This window comes from Leucopleurus acutus, assembly GCF_964270905.1.
Source record: "Leucopleurus acutus genome assembly, chromosome: 6".
NCBI lineage: Eukaryota > Metazoa > Chordata > Mammalia > Artiodactyla > Delphinidae > Leucopleurus > Leucopleurus acutus.
In genome coordinates, this window is record NC_139149.1 from 5277237 (window position 1) to 5292461 (window position 15225).

Genomic DNA, 15225 nt, shown 5'->3' on the forward strand with positions numbered 1-15225 from the left:
TGATCACACGGGAGGGAGGAACCACGCCAGTCATTTCCGGAGAGAGAAATTAATATAGAGAATTGTCAGCCAGGTGTAAAGTGGGTGACTCAGTCATGAAGTGCTCAGGAACAGCCCTGAGGTTTCTGTGACAGAGGTAGCAACTGCGAGATGTTCCTGCCTCTCTAGAGCTGGGGAATGAAGGAACTAGACTGGAATAATTAAAACTGAGAATTCTGTGAGCTGAAGGCCTAGAACTCTGAGGGGGGCTGCTCAGCTGGTGCCGAGGGGGCCGAGACTGGCTCTGCAGGCGTTCAAAAAACACTGCAGACCGGATCCAGCTACTGCAGTGGCTGGGCACCAGCAGACCTGGGGAAGCGGTGTTTGCTGCTAATCAGGTGGTAGACTGCAGGTCCACAAGAAGCCACTAGGAAGGAGCAAGCCCCCTCCCTCTCCAGTTCTCAGGTCCCCTCTGATGCCACAGGGGACGGCCGGCACAAGCAGAGATGCAGCCGGCAGTGCCCCAGGCCAGCATCACGGAGCACAGCAGAGACACGGGGGAAGCTGAGAGGCAATAGTTTAATCACGGCCCAGGGGGGACGGGAAGAAGGTGTGCCCTGTGTGCAGGAGGGGGCAGCATGCTCGCCCTCAGATTCTGTGGCTCCCCAGGATTCTAGCAGTCAAGGATCAAGTTCACCGCCAGTCTAGACATGCCCTGGGCACAGCCCTGCCTCCCGAAGAGCGGCTGGCTCGAGGGAGCCTCCGTCCGCCCCTCTGTACCACGAGTCAGGATCCCCCCTTCCCAGGGGTGGGGGACAGAGGGCAGGAACACCCTCACCCCTGTGACCTGCCCTCCCTGGTTCTCTCCACAGCTCATCAGTGATGGCAGTGTGGTCTGTGCTGAAGCACTCTGGGACCATGTCACCATGGATGACCAGGAACTGGGCTTCAACGCCGGGGACGTCATCGAAGTAATGGATGCCACCAACAGAGAGTGGTGGTGGGGCCGGGTCGCTGACGGCGAGGGCTGGTTTCCAGCAAGCTTTGTGCGGGTACGCACTGGCCCGAGCTTCTCCTAGCCCCGTAAAGAGGCAGCTGGCTCTGCTCAGCAGTGCAAGCCTGAAACTGCTCTGGGGTCTGGGGTGCTGTGTGTGGACCTCCCACTCATAGCTGCGCTGGGACTGCAGGCTGGGGGCTGGGTGGGCGGGTGGGTGTCGGGAAGCCCAGCCTGGGAATCGAGACACAGCCTTCCTCCTGCGCCACCACCAACTCCATCCCTGCCCCTGCCCCTCCCTCCAGGAGTCCTCAGCGGCCAGTGAAGAACGGGTCAGAAAAGTGGTCCCCTCCGGGCGCGGGGGGGTCTGTGTGTTAGAGTACAGCCACCACAGCCCGCTGGGCTTCCCAGGCATCTGCAAAGCGCTGTGCAGACCATCTGCGCGGGGCATCTCAGTTCTAACTTTCACAACAGTCCTGGGATCTGAGAGCCATCGCTACCCCTGAGGAAACTGAGGCAGGGACAAGCTAAGTCTTTAACCCAAGAGATCGCGGGAGCGAACCCAGACCTAAGGCAGCCTTTGGTCTCCAGGGAAGGAATCCAGGCGCAGGCTCCAAACCAGGCAGAGGGCCGTGGGGAGGGGAGTGCTGCTCCTGCCCCAGACCTCCCGGAGGAACAGCGCTCTCTGCACCCGGAGCCTTTCCTAGATACAGTCCCAGAGCTGGCAAGGCCACATCACCCGTCTGCTTCCTTCACAGCCCCTAGAGGGCCCAGTATGAGCAGGCGCTGGTTCAGAGGCCCTGTAGTGAGCGTGTGCCCGGTTCCGAGCGCTATGCCTCGCAGAGCCGAATGTAAGGGGGAGGCCGGGGAACGGGGCGCCTTCGGGTCTGGCGTCTCCTGTCCTTGCGGGCACTGTGCGGGTGACGGAGCGGCTTCCTGCCCCTGCGGTCCCGAGGGACGCTGACCGGCTGCGTTGCCTGCAGCTGCGGGTGAACCAGGACGAGCCAGCGGACGACGCGGCGCTGGGGACCGGGCACGGTGGGGCCGGGCACGGCGGGGCTGAGGCGCAGAGCAGCAAGGACCAGATGCGGACCAACGTCATCAACGAGATCCTCAGCACCGAGCGGGACTACATCAAGCACCTGCGCGACATCTGCGAGGTGAGGCTCGCGGGCTGGCGGGGCTGGGGGTGGAGGGCACCCGGAGGTGACCCTGACCGCCCGCGCCCCCAGGGCTACCTCAGGCAGTGTCGCAAGCGCGTGGACATGTTCAGCGAGGAGCAGCTGCGAACCATCTTCGGGAACATCGAGGACATCTACCGGTGCCAGAAGGCCTTCGTGAAGGCGCTGGAGCAGAAGTTCAACCGGGAGCGTCCACACCTGAGTGAGCTGGGCGCCTGCTTCCTGGAACACGTGAGCAGCCCGCCCTGGGACCCCGCCCCCGAGGCCCTCACCCTGTGCGGTAGCCCCTGAACCCCCCATCTCTGCTGGGGGCTCTGCCCTGCCCCACCATCCCTAGCCCCGACCGCTGTCACCCTTCCACTCTGCTTTAGAAGTTTCTCTGCTTCTGGGGGTCCGGGTGGGGTGAGGTGGGCAAATCAAGCTGGAGAAGGCTCCTTGGAGCAGGCAGGCCTAGGCTTTGGCCCCGGAAAGGATCTGCTTGGGACAGAGGTGGGCTGGGCCACCTGCTGAACACCCTAAGGGCTGTTCCTAGCGAATTCTGGGATTCCTCTCACAGTGAGCACACTGGAATTGAGGTTGAATTAGTTCTTACTTCCACTCTAAATGCCAGTTGACATTTTAGCCAAGGTTCATTGGACTCATCTGGGCTAGGTGGACTCCTTGTTTTCATCCCTCTCCTGTGGCAGTCATGGGGGGCTGAGCAGAGGATGCCTAGCTCAGCCCATCAAGGACAACCTGGGCTCCCTTCCGACTGCTAGCAGTGGGGGGTTGGGGAGGCCCTTCCACCCCTCTCCAGTGGCAGGAGGAAAGCTGAGGAGGGTGACCTCAGAAGCAGGTGGTGGGTCTGGGTACCTGAGTGAGTGTGGGAATTTGGGTCCCGTATTATTCATCAGGCAGAGTTGTGACAAGGGAATGGGAAACAGGGCATGTCTAACAGGCACGCTATCAGCATTACCCAGTGGGACCATCACAGCAGCCTGCCAGGCAGCCAGCTACCCTCCTTTTCCACCTAAGTCCACGAAGTCCTAGGTCAGACCTAGGTCTCCCTCTGGCTCCAGGTAATGAAAGTTACACACAAAAGCAGGCACAGTGAGTCTCCCTTAAACACACACGCAACGTGGATATATCTCTGTCACGTGGTGTTGAGTAAAGTTTGACAGTGGCTGTGTTCAGATGTGAGACCAGAGCTTTGTGAGGAAGAAGCAAAACACTGGGCTGAGGAGGAAGACAGCCCGGGAGGCACAGCCGTCGGGGTCTCTCTTAATCTCCCTCTCTCTCCTTTTGGGCCATGATATCCCTTCCTTATTAGTATCATTGATTTCACCCAGAAACCTGGCATACTGTCAAAATATCTGCTGAGGGCCCTGCAGAGAAAGCTAGGTGGCGACAGGCAAGCGCATGCCTGAGTTTTCTGGGGTCTTTCACGTCCCCGGGCACGATTCTGCGTGGCTTGTGCCCAAAGACGTAGGTAGACAGAGCCTGGGCTCCCTGAGCTGCCTCCCGCCCCGACACTGCCCATGGCCTGGTGGGGTCAGGAGGCAGCCGTCCTCACCTCCAGCTGTGCCCACAGCAAGCGGATTTCCAGATCTACTCAGAGTACTGCAACAACCACCCCAACGCCTGCGTGGAGCTCTCGCGCCTCGCCAAGCTCAGCAAGTACGTGTACTTCTTCGAGGCCTGCCGGCTGCTGCAGAAGATGATCGACATCTCCCTGGACGGCTTCCTGCTGACACCTGTGCAGAAGATCTGCAAGTACCCTCTGCAGCTGGCTGAGCTGCTCAAGTACACACACCCCCAGCACAGGTAGGAGGGTGCTGGGGGAGGCTTGTTGAGGCTTTTAGTGTGCTGGGCACTACTGCGGGCACTGGGGTGACAGCACAGACCGAAACGTACAATAATTCCAGCCTTCGTGAGCTGTCCTTGCAGTGAGGGGCTGGGCTGAATAAAGTTGAATAGGATATTAAGTTCTGCTCTGTGCCTCTTTTATGGAGAAGATGGGGGTATGCACTTGATGGGTGGAGAAATGGCCCAAGGGCACAGCCCCAGAGGGATCTCGTAAGCCCTCTTCCACCTCTGTTCCGCCCCAGGGATTTCAAGGACGTGGAAGCTGCCTTACATGCCATGAAGAATGTGGCCCAGCTCATCAACGAACGGAAACGGAGACTTGAAAACATCGACAAGATCGCTCAGTGGCAGAGCTCCATAGAGGACTGGGAGGTGAGGGCCCAACACCCCCAGAAAATGCCGTGGGGCTTGGCCTTGGCTTTAAAACCATGCTTGCCCCTGAGAAACCTAGGAGGGCGCTGAAGCAGGGGGCCATGCTCCTAGGAGCCAGCAAACAGGAGCTAGTGTCAGGAGGGAGAGCTGGGGCTCTGCAGGGCCAGCCCAGCCCATGTCCGAGCCCCAGGCCTTGAGCGCTGCTCCCGGAGCAGGCCTGCTGGCCTCCTTCCTGGTGAAGAGCTCAGGGCACGTGTAAAATGCCACATGCTCCTCTCAGGGTGCAGCCAGCCAGCCAGCCTCTGGGGACAGGCTGGGCCCCCAAGTTCGAGTTAACTTCTGGGGCTCCCAACGGAAGGGGCCAGGCTTGCCACAGTGTGCCCAGAGACGGATTGCCACCGGTCGGAGGAGCCTCCTGGTTCCGTTTTCCTGGCATACACAATCCCCTCACGTGGGCCAGTCTCGTCTTCTAAGGCAGCACGGATGCCTGAACTAACGGCGCCGGTCCTGTCCTGTTCTCTCCAACCCCGCCCACCAACCGTAAAATCTGTGAAAAAACAAGATTCCTAGGCCCCATCCTAGAAATACGGAATTAGACTCCCTGAGAGGGGGGCTGAGTGTTTGATTTGTGTTTTGTTTTGGGTGCCTGGCTTTTGCTTTCCTGATGATTGGTTCTGAGGCCCAGCCCTGACCAAGGACCCTCACAAACTCACTTATCCCAAACTGAATGGCTGCCAATAGCGCCTGGCTGTGGTTTGCATTTTCCTGGAGGAACTGGGCGCAGTAGGGCTTCATCTGAAAGTGTGAAGTCTGATGATAGGAATTCAGGTACTAAGTAACACTGAGCCAGAGGAAAACCTCCGAAACCCCTTTTAAAAGACAGGCCTCAGAAGTGACTTCCAGCCAGGTCTAATTGTTCTCTAGAGCCACACTGTCCAATCAAAGTACCATGTGAGCCACATAGGGAATTTTGTATGTGTTAGGATCTATCTTAAAAATGAAAAAAAGGGGCTTCCCTGGTGGCGCAGTGGTTGAGTCCACCTGCCGATGCAGGGGATGCAGGTTCGTGCCCCGGTCCAGGAGGGTCCCACATGCTGTGGAGCGGCTGGGCCCGTGAGCCATGGCCGCTGAGCCTGCGCGTCCGGAGCCTGTGCTCCGCAGCAGGAGAGGCCACAACAGTGAGAGGCCCGCGTACCGCCAAAAAAGAAAAAGAAAAAAACAGGTGAAACTAACTTTAATGATGTTTCGTTTAACCCAGTATATCCAAAATATCATTTCCACATGTAATCAACATATAAAATACCATTGGTGAAATAGTCACAGTCTTGATTTCATACTAAGTCTTAAAAATCGGCGTATAGTTTTCCTAAATGACACCTTGATAGGGATTAGCCACATTGCGAATGCTCACGCCACTGACTGCTGTGGGGCCTCATTTAACGGAGATGACCGACTCCTAGGCCAAACTGCCTTCTAACTCCACCCCACTTCCTCGGGCGTCAAGAGCAACCCCTTCCTCTATGGCCTGCTGCTTGCTGCAGACCCTGGCCCGACGGGGGCCGTGGGCAGGCAGGGCCAGTAAGGACCCCACCTACGGAGCCAGCAGTAGAGGCAGGACGCCGAGCCCAGCACAGCCTTGCTCTAAACCCCAGGATGGGAGCACTCAGCTCACAGCTGCCCTTGGGTCCCCCAGGGAGAAGATCTCCTGGTCAGGAGCTCAGAACTCATCCACTCGGGGGAGCTGACTCGTGTCACACAGCCACAAGCCAAGAGCCAGCAGAGGATGTTTTTTCTCTTTGACCACCAGCTCATCTACTGTAAGAAGGTACCAGAGTCACTCTTCCCTGCTAGATGGACCTGTTCAGAGCAGGAATGGAGGGAGTGAGGTCGAGGGCTGGGAGCAGCTGCCCAGAGAAAATGAGACACACACACACACACACACACACACACACACACACGATTCCTCTCCCTGGGGCCCTGCTGCCCAGAGAAAATCACACTCACACACACACACACACACGCACACACACACGATTCCTCTCCCCGGGGCCCTGCTGCCCAAATCTCACACACACACACACACACACACGATTCCTCTCCCCGGGGCCCTGCTGCCCAAATCTCTCACACACACACACACGATTCCTCTCCCCGGGGCCCTGCTGCCCAAATCTCACACACACACACACACGATTCCTCTCCCCGGGGCCCTGCTGCCCAAATCTCACACACACACACACACACACACACACACACACGATTCCTCTCCCCGGGGCCCTGCTGCCCAAATCTCACACACACACACACACACACACACACACACACACACGATTCCTCTCCCCGGGGCCCTGCTGCCCAAATGACACGCACGCACGCGCACGTGCGCGCGCTCACACGGTAGGGGGCTGTCTACAGAGTGAGCCTAGTGGCCCAGGGACCAGAGGGTGGCCCTCAGAGTCTGACCGGCACGCAGTGCTGTTAAGAACACCCTCCTTCCTGAAGAGCCCCTGCTCGCTTCTCAAGCCAGCTCTTCTCTTCCTGCAAACCTCAGCTTCCCCTTCCCAACCCTGGGATCCTCTGTTCCAGCTGCCTCCAGGCCTCCTCTTCGCTGCTGGCTTCTACTCCCCTTTCAAAACATGGCACAAGTGGCTGGGCAGCCCTCCTGAGCGCTGGCTCTGGCCTGGCCTCGGTAGACTGATGCTCTCCTTTGCTGCGCACTGTGGGCCCTGGCCTGCTGCCTGTCTCCATGGCTGCCTCCCCGTGAGGCTGGGGGTGTTTAGAGACCCCCAGGCCAGCCAGTAAATGTTAACTCAAGGAGAGCCTCCTTCGCCATGGGTTCAGCATGTGGTCGTGGGCTGAGCCAGGCTCGCTCTCCCTCCCGAGATCACTTTCTGCAGCCCGCTGGCCCTTCTGGTCACAGGGCAGAAGGTGAGGCAGGGCCTCGGACGCGGTCAGGAGGATGGTTCAGGCCGCGGGGCCGGGCAAGCAGGCGGGCTGGGGGGCTCACGGCGTCTCTGGCAGGACCTTCTCCGCCGGGACGTGCTCTACTACAAGGGCCGACTGGACCTGGATGGCCTGGAGCTGGTGGACCTGGAGGACGGGAAGGACGGGGAGCTCCATGTTAGCGTCAGGAACGCCTTCCGGCTGCGCTGCGGCCCCTCGGGGGAGAGCCAGCTGCTGTGCGCCAAGAAGCCCGAGCAGAAGCAGCGCTGGCTCAAGGCCTTCGCCAGGGAGCGGGACCAGGTGCGGCTGGACCAGGAGACAGGTGCGAGAGCCCGCTTGGCCTGGCCCCACCGCGAGGGCCCACCCAGCCCTCCGTGCCCCCGTGCCTGGGAGCCAGCATGACCTTGGGACTGTGAGAGGCCGGTCTCACACAGGCAGAACCTCGGGGTTTGGCGAGGCTCTGGGACACGTCGTGGCTTCGGCCCCAGGCGTGGGTCACTTCCCCCCGCCACACGCGTGCACACACTCCATAGGGTGGGAGCCTCTGCTCAGTTGGAGTGGGAGGTGGGCGCCGGCCTCCAGAGGCCTCCCGCTGCCCCACGTGAGCACGGCATTCCCCTCCTGTCCTTGGCCCCTGGCCATCACGCTGGGCGGTGACCAGGTCGGTTCTGGATCTGGCAAAGGAGCCGCCTCCACAGGGCCAAGAAAGCACAGTAGGCACCAGCCACGTCGGTGAGCCGGGCAGGGTGAGCGACGGGGCAGGGCGACGAGGGAGGCCGCCGAGAGGTGCACCAGAGCGCCCCTGCGGAGCACGTCCTCCGCCTGGGCGGCCGAGCCAGGCTGGTGGGGCGGGATGCTGAGCCCCCGAGTACCGTGGGCAGGGCCGGGTGCACAGACACTGCACTGGTGCCAGGGCAAGAGGACCGTGGCGGGGGGCAGGAGGGGGGTGTGGGAGGGCAGCTGTGGCTCTCATTTGTGGCCCCTTCTCAGGCTTCTCCATCACCCAGCTACAGAGGAAGCAGGCCATGCTGAATGCCAGCAAGCAGCAGGCTGTCGGGAAGCCCAAAGGTAAGCAGGTGGTGGTCCCACCTCCACCCACGGCAGCCCGGACCAAAGCAGGGTCAGCTGGGCCTGGGTCCTCAGAGGTGCCCACTGCCCTTTGCAGGTCTGTGTTCCCAAAGGTGGGTGGTGAGGGGCCGCTGGTGAGGGGAAGCCTGCTTAGGCACGCGGTGGGTATTCCTGCTCTCCAGCCCCGCAGGCTCCCGGGAGCAGCACGGTGCTGTTCGGTGCCAGCTTTTCCTTCCCCAGGCAGGGCTGCTTCCTGGCAGCCGGCCTAGGCACCTCGTGGCAAGGAACTAACAGCCTGTTCCTACAGAAACGTTAACCCCCCCCCCAAGAGCAGCTCCAGGCCTCACGCCTTCCCACGCCCCCTGGCCATCCCCCCTGCAGACCACGGAGGGCAGCCCAGGCCCTTGGGTGTGGTCAGTCCCAGGGGAGCAAGGGTGGGTGTCGGAGGCAGCCCGGGGACGGCCCGCTGCCCCCACAGGCTCTGCCCTGTGCCACCCGGCTCCCAACACACCTCTGACCCCTGCTCTCTTCCCCTGCCCAGCCCTCAGCCGGCCCTACTACCTGACACGCCAGAAGCACCCAGCTCTGCCCACCAGCCTGCCGCAGCAACAGGTCCTGGTGCTGGCAGAGCCCAAGCGGAAGCCGTCCACCTTCTGGCACAGCATCAGCCGTCTGGCGCCCTTCCGCAAGTGAGCCCACGCCCCGCCAATGGCACCATCTGGACCTGCCCTGCCGGCGGGCCTCCAGCTTTTCCTCCCCGGCCTTCCTCTGCCTGTTATGCAGACTGGAGGTGGGAGGTGTGAGGTGCCCCCATTCCCGGTTTCCTCCCCACTACTGGGGCGCTGGAGACGCTGGCTGGAGAGGCAGGCCCCCAGCACGTGAACCTCCCGCCACCCTCTTGGCCTGTGCGGGGCCTCCTGGGAGCCACAGCTCAGAACCACCCACCAGGCCAGCACGTGTGAGAATGCCGCTTTGGACCCTCTTCTCGGGACATCTAATCGTCCCTCCTGCCCCTGGTTTCTCTGGGCAGGAGACGTCTCTGCCTTCGGCCACCTGCAGAGCCAGGCTGTGTGCCCCTCTGCCCTCCTGTTCTCTTTGCAGGCCCCCAGCTGGTGAACCAGGCAGCCTGCGTCCCTGGTGGGTGGGAACCAGGAATTCTGCACACAGAAACATCTGGCCCAGAGCCCACCCGTTTTTGCTTCCCAGCCCCTCTCTAGACACTCCTGGCTGCTGGACACCCTCTCTTCACTTGTGATGTGTTTGTTTATAGTGGAAAGAAAACCATAGTCAGCTGAATACTTCTGTCAGGGTTTGTGACCAGTACACCTGTAGCTGTGGGGTGATTCCAGAACCTGGTTCCAGTATTTTTTGTTCAGATTTTGTTTTTCTAACGGTAGAGAAAAAGAATTGTTAGTGACACAGAAAGACTGCCTTACCCTAAGTGAGCGTGAGAAGCCATAAGGACTGAATTCTGTGGCCCGGCACCCAGGACTGACCCACCCAGAGGCTGGTGGGCATGTGGGTTGGAAGGAAGCCCACATCCCACAGAGGAGGGGCACCAATGAGTGTGGCCAGGGCCTGGCTTGGGGCACGGAACCGCCCCTGTGGCCCAAGGGAATTCAGCAGCATGTACAGTCACTCTTGCACTACACCTTCTCCAAGCCAGAAACCACATTTAATTTCATAAAGAAACTTGTGAAAAATAACCTGGCTGCCGGCCCTTGTTTTCTGTGCATTTTCTCGTCCCCTCGCCACTTATCTGTTTCTACCCCAGGCCTTTCCTAAGACTAGAGGAATGAGCTAGGCCCCCAGGGCTTTGGTGGATAGAGGCTTCAGAGAGGCTCCGGGTAACTGGGAGCTGTCTCAGCACCTCCCTGCCTGGCTGCTTCCAGAGTCAGTCTGTTTAGCTGAAGTGAGTTTGGGGGACAGGCAGTCCGTAATCTTTCTGGGTCTCACCTTCCTCCTTGGTGAAATGGGGAAGGATGTGTCTTCCTCCCAGGAGGACCCAGGCCACAGGACCACAAGAGGAGGAACAAGGGTGGCTTCCCTCCCCTTCCCCACAACCTGCTACCTTCACACCCGTACATACTGCCCAGGTCACTGGGGCTGAGCCTGAAACCCTGGACTTCCTAACTTAAGAGACACTACACCTTCCATCCAGGCCAAGCCACCTGGAGACAAAACCTATGGGGAAAAATCATGAAAATCACAATATGCAACACAAGTCAATCTTTATTGAAAACTGCAGTATTAATACATAACAATTCTTGTTACAATAAACGTGCTTTTAAGAATTTTAAATCTGAGCTCATCTACTCATCAGATTGCATAAAAAATTAAAATAGTACGAATTTACACATAATGGAATTGGCTCAGGATGGGTGTTCCATTCCTTTGTATTGATTGACACCTTAAGTTCAATGCAGAGGCGAGGGGGGCCTTTAACACTGGAAGACAATGCTGACTTAAGTTTTAAAAAAGTACTATGAGAACGGTCTAAAAAAAAAAAACAGTATTCCAAAATCGTTTTAAAAAAAACAAAAACCAATTTCCTAGTCAGTAACAGTGGCTCCCTGGGGTCTCTCTTGAGTGGCCATCACAGTAACCCCGCCAGGAACACATGAGAGCTGGCCTCAGGTCCAGCCCAATTAGTCTACCAACCACTGGTCTGCACGAGGACCTACAGGAGACTCCAACAGGGCTCAGGAGGCCAAGCCAAGACACTTGTCATCTCCAACACACCAATCCTGGGAGCACAGCATCCCCTGAAGCTCACTGCAGGCTCCCTGCACAGAGATGCCAGCCTCTCCTCGTCTCCCTGTCCCAAGTGACTTGACGTTTGATCCCGGGGATTCAAATAAGATTACCCCAGAGGTTTTCTGTTCAAGAGAATAGGGTGGGGAAAGAGACAAATCCTCTGAAACATGTAAGATCAACTCTGCAACTTTCTACCTGAAAAGATCAGACCCTCCTTTGCAGCGTGTCCTCTGCAGGCTCCTTTCAGAAAGCTCAGGTTGAGTAACAAACAGCTCAGGACAAAAAAACACACCAACATGTGAAACGTGCTAGAGAGGAGAGTCACGCGGGCCACCCTTCCCCTATGCCAACCACTCCTCTCTAGAGACACACCCGTCCTTAGAAAGCACCAAGAGAAGAACCAGAAGCTGCCCCCCACCTCAAGCCCCACACCCTTAAGCCTGCCCTTGCACGGCCAGAGGAAGTCAGGCAGGCGTCCCGTCTGGGCAATGCCCAGGCTGGCAAGAACGGGGGTGTCCAGCCGTTAGCTGCCAGATAGGGAGAAGGTGGCCCAACTGGTCAGAGTAATACTGTTTCCAAATGTTTACAAAGGACAGGTGAAGAAGTCTGGGTTTCCTTCTTAAAAAGCAGGCCCCAATACTGATGCGTCTGGTGCCTGCCATCCTTTCTCCACCTGCTGGCAGGACAGCACTACCAGAGATTAGTACATCCCAAGCCCCAAGAATCTGTTTCCTCTTGTTTGAAGTGCCGATGCCAGCAGATGGAGCGAGGCACTGCATGCCCAGCCTGGGAAGGGCAGGGCGCGTACCGACCAGTTGTCCAGCCCACAGCTCAGAACCACATTCGGCTCCTGTAAATACTACATTTGCATAGCACTCAAGAAACAGAGTCACATAATACAACTGGTAGGCTTAATAACCAAACCAATAAGAATGCTGAGAAAAGGTTGAACACAAGAGACGTAAAAGATTCTGGAAGCGCTTCTGTGCTTGTCACCATGAATGGCCCTGGCCCGGATGCTGGCCTCAGTTCTCAAAGGCAGCAGGATGACGGGACCATCACTCATCGTGAAACGTTCAGTCACCTGGCCCAGATCCAAACAAGATTTCCCTAAGCAGAGAAACATACCTTCTAAACCTTAGGGGAAGGCTGAAGAATAAAATTTCTTTAAAATATTCATGAAAAAAATATATATATCCATGATGATACCTATGTTTATAGGAATTAGTTCCTTTACTTGCCTGTCTCAACTTCTAAAATAACTGTAATTTAGCTGAAAGACTCTCAAATTAGGAATGTCACATATAAAAAATGCAAAATTTCTCTGAATGTTCTACTGTTGTGCTTAGGATATCAAATTATGCAATTTTATAACAGAAGCTCTATTCCTAAGTTAATTTTACTGGAACTAAATGCTGCTAAAATTACAACATATGATAGTTTTGTTACTATTCATTATATCCAGATTCTCACCTGCTAGACAAGATCTACCTTCCATATTTGGTAGCTGATGCCAATAGTTTCAAAATTAAAAAGGTTTCCACAGAGATGTATTCCATAATGCAAAAGTATATGATGAAGTCTCCCAACTCAACTTCACAAAAGGGAAATAAGATTTTTTAAGAAATTACAGGGGGGAAGTGTTTATAAAGCTGATGTAAATGGGGAGAAAACGAAACCCACTCTTTTCTTTCTCTTGAAAACACCATTTAATTCAGTGCTCGTGAAAACACTCACCCTGTGTGTGCCAAGTCTCAGGCAAGCTGGAAGAAACAGCCTATATAATTTCTCATAACTTCCTCCTGAATTCAAATGAGTCCAATCCTTACAGGTAGTGGCATGTGTTTCTGTGTGTGCGCACACTGGGACGTTTAAAAAGCATATCCTAAACTCTTATTTTCTCCTATCTTATTACGCTAAACTGGGGAAACCAACTTCTCTGTTCAGCCCCTGGAACCCTTAGAACATATTGATATTACAAACCGTCCACTATACAGATGGAATTACCAACAAAGAGTTGAAGTGGACAGTGTGCCTGGGGTAAATGGCTGCTACTCACACTCACACACACACACACACACACACACACACACACACGAATACACACATACAAAGGTGGGTTAAGTGCTCTTGAAGCAATTTAAAGTACTTATCAGTAAACACACTATGTTACAGACATTAGAAATAAATCTTCTGTTTACAATGATCCATGCAAAAATATTCCTAAAACTCTTATAAAATAAAATGTGAAAAAGAAAACTATGAAGAGTACTTACTATAAAAAATAAGGTTACCAAAGGCTCAGGGGTCAGGTATCCACTCACCATCCGGGGCTGAACGCCACCCCAGTGCCGGAGCCCTGACCAGCTGCCGGAGCCGTAAGGAGAGAAAGGCGCCCTCCCCACCTGAGGCCCACAGCGCTTGAAACGACGACGACGGGGTGGAGCAGGGGCACCCCCGCCCCTGACAGACCGCTGAAAGGGAACAGCCCTCACCCCCCACCCCCTCCGACTTCATCTGAGGACAGACACACACACACACCCATCGATACAAGTTGGGCACATTTAGGCAAAAAATCCTCTTGGTTTCTTATGTACAATATTCAGATTTTAAACACAAAATCCTTTCTGTGATAAGTTCTGCCAGGCAAACACGTTCTGATGCTGCCTGGCCCTTTGCTGTCCACACGTGCTTTGTGCTGAGTGTCCCCAGCCACGAGAAGAGATGGCCAAAGGGGCTCACAGACAACAGGCGCCAGCCCTTTCCTCACACCTCCCCACAGCCATCTCCACGAGCGCCCTCCAGGTGGTCTCAGAGGACAAGTCCCCATCAAGTGCATGGGCCGAAACACAGCCACAGCCCTGCCTCTCTACAAGGAACAATCAATATCCAATAAAGTTCTGTTCCCTTTTAAAAGTTCTTAAATATACAACTTTCTTCATAACACACAGCTGAATGAAGTCTTTGCCACCTTTGTGGGAGGGAGAACAACAATGCCTACGTATGTTTTCAGGTGACTCAGACATTTCCCGGGGGGGTGGGGGTAGGGGGGAAAGGAATGATTTTTCTAAGCTAAATAAAGGTGAGGCCAATACCTCCTCCAAGTGTGGCTGGTTCTCTCACATATCTCCCATCCCAGGAAAATAATTTAGCTCTACATAGGACTTTTCCATTAAACATATAGAAAACATCATCTCTATCTGTAAGAGATTTGTAATGAAAATTTAGATGGCAGAGAAAATTGCTTTGCTGATACATAAACCACCTTGTGTCCCTAACTGGATTCATGGTAATCCCTAAGGACGTCCACATCACACTGACCCCACAAGCCTAAATGGAGAGAAAGCCATTAACCTGGCTGCACCCCAAGCAGCGGTGGCCTCCCCACACTCTCCCCGTCCCTGCAACTCTCTCCCAGTGCAGTCCGTGCAAAAGGAACAGATGGGTGGAAACTAGAAGTCCACGTTTCCAACTGGCAACCCACGTCAACCCCAAAAGGCTGAAGAATCATCAAAGAGATTTCAGATGCTCTATGAAGAAATTCACTTTAACACTTATAACTTTAAGACTTTGCATACATTACAACAGTGCATTAGTGATACAAGTTGTAAAATACTTTTCCATTCCTTTGGATTTTGCATATGATGGTTCTGCATCAGTCACTGCAGGTAGATTGAGCAAGCTTTGTTTTTGTGTTTTTTTAACATGCATTCAACTAGATATGATTCAGAACAGATTAACACTCCCTTTTTATCATTACAGTTAGCTAAAAAATTGCCTGGCAGCCCACCAAACAGGATTTGCTTTAAGACCAACCCACAGAGTCAGTTGGAGACTGAGGGTGCTAGGACCTGCTGGGCCGGCCGTAGTAGTGTTTAGCTAAGTGTCGAGAGCATTAAGAAGAAAGTCCTGGTTGGAGGCACAAGGCCTGCAGCACCAGCTGTGGAACCTCCATGATGTGACTGCACAGCTCCATCCACAAACCTGGGGGGTGGGGAGAAAGATGGACACAATCACACACAGCTCCTCTGGCACCACTGCTCAGAAAAGGAGGCATTCAACTGGAGGAGGAGATCCACTAGGACA

General features: G+C 55.5%; 2 protein-coding genes across 5 annotated transcripts in view; one reads left to right on the top strand and one right to left on the bottom strand.

Annotated features, from left to right (window-relative positions):
• Positions 1 to 9075, top strand: part of LOC309963422 (rho guanine nucleotide exchange factor 4) — a gene marked incomplete at both ends in the record, with an annotated part of 252503 nt that extends 243428 nt beyond the window's left edge. For all 3 annotated transcript variants that reach the window (XM_082841764.1, XM_082841766.1, XM_082841765.1), the window contains 9 exons: positions 852 to 1031; positions 1957 to 2133; positions 2206 to 2385; positions 3725 to 3957; positions 4242 to 4371; positions 6065 to 6196; positions 7393 to 7636; positions 8305 to 8382; positions 8924 to 9075. In XM_082841764.1, the coding sequence (XP_082697890.1) occupies positions 852 to 1031; positions 1957 to 2133; positions 2206 to 2385; positions 3725 to 3957; positions 4242 to 4371; positions 6065 to 6196; positions 7393 to 7636; positions 8305 to 8382; positions 8924 to 9075 (1506 nt within the window). The remainder of the gene's footprint in view (positions 1 to 851; positions 1032 to 1956; positions 2134 to 2205; positions 2386 to 3724; positions 3958 to 4241; positions 4372 to 6064; positions 6197 to 7392; positions 7637 to 8304; positions 8383 to 8923) is intronic.
• A 1459-nt stretch (positions 9076 to 10534) lies between these two features.
• Positions 10535 to 15225, bottom strand: part of FAM168B (family with sequence similarity 168 member B) — a 37364-nt gene continuing 32673 nt past the window's right edge. For both annotated transcript variants that reach the window (XM_082841887.1, XM_082841886.1), the window contains exon 7: positions 10535 to 15123. The gene's annotated coding sequence lies outside the window, so the exon portion shown is untranslated. The remainder of the gene's footprint in view (positions 15124 to 15225) is intronic.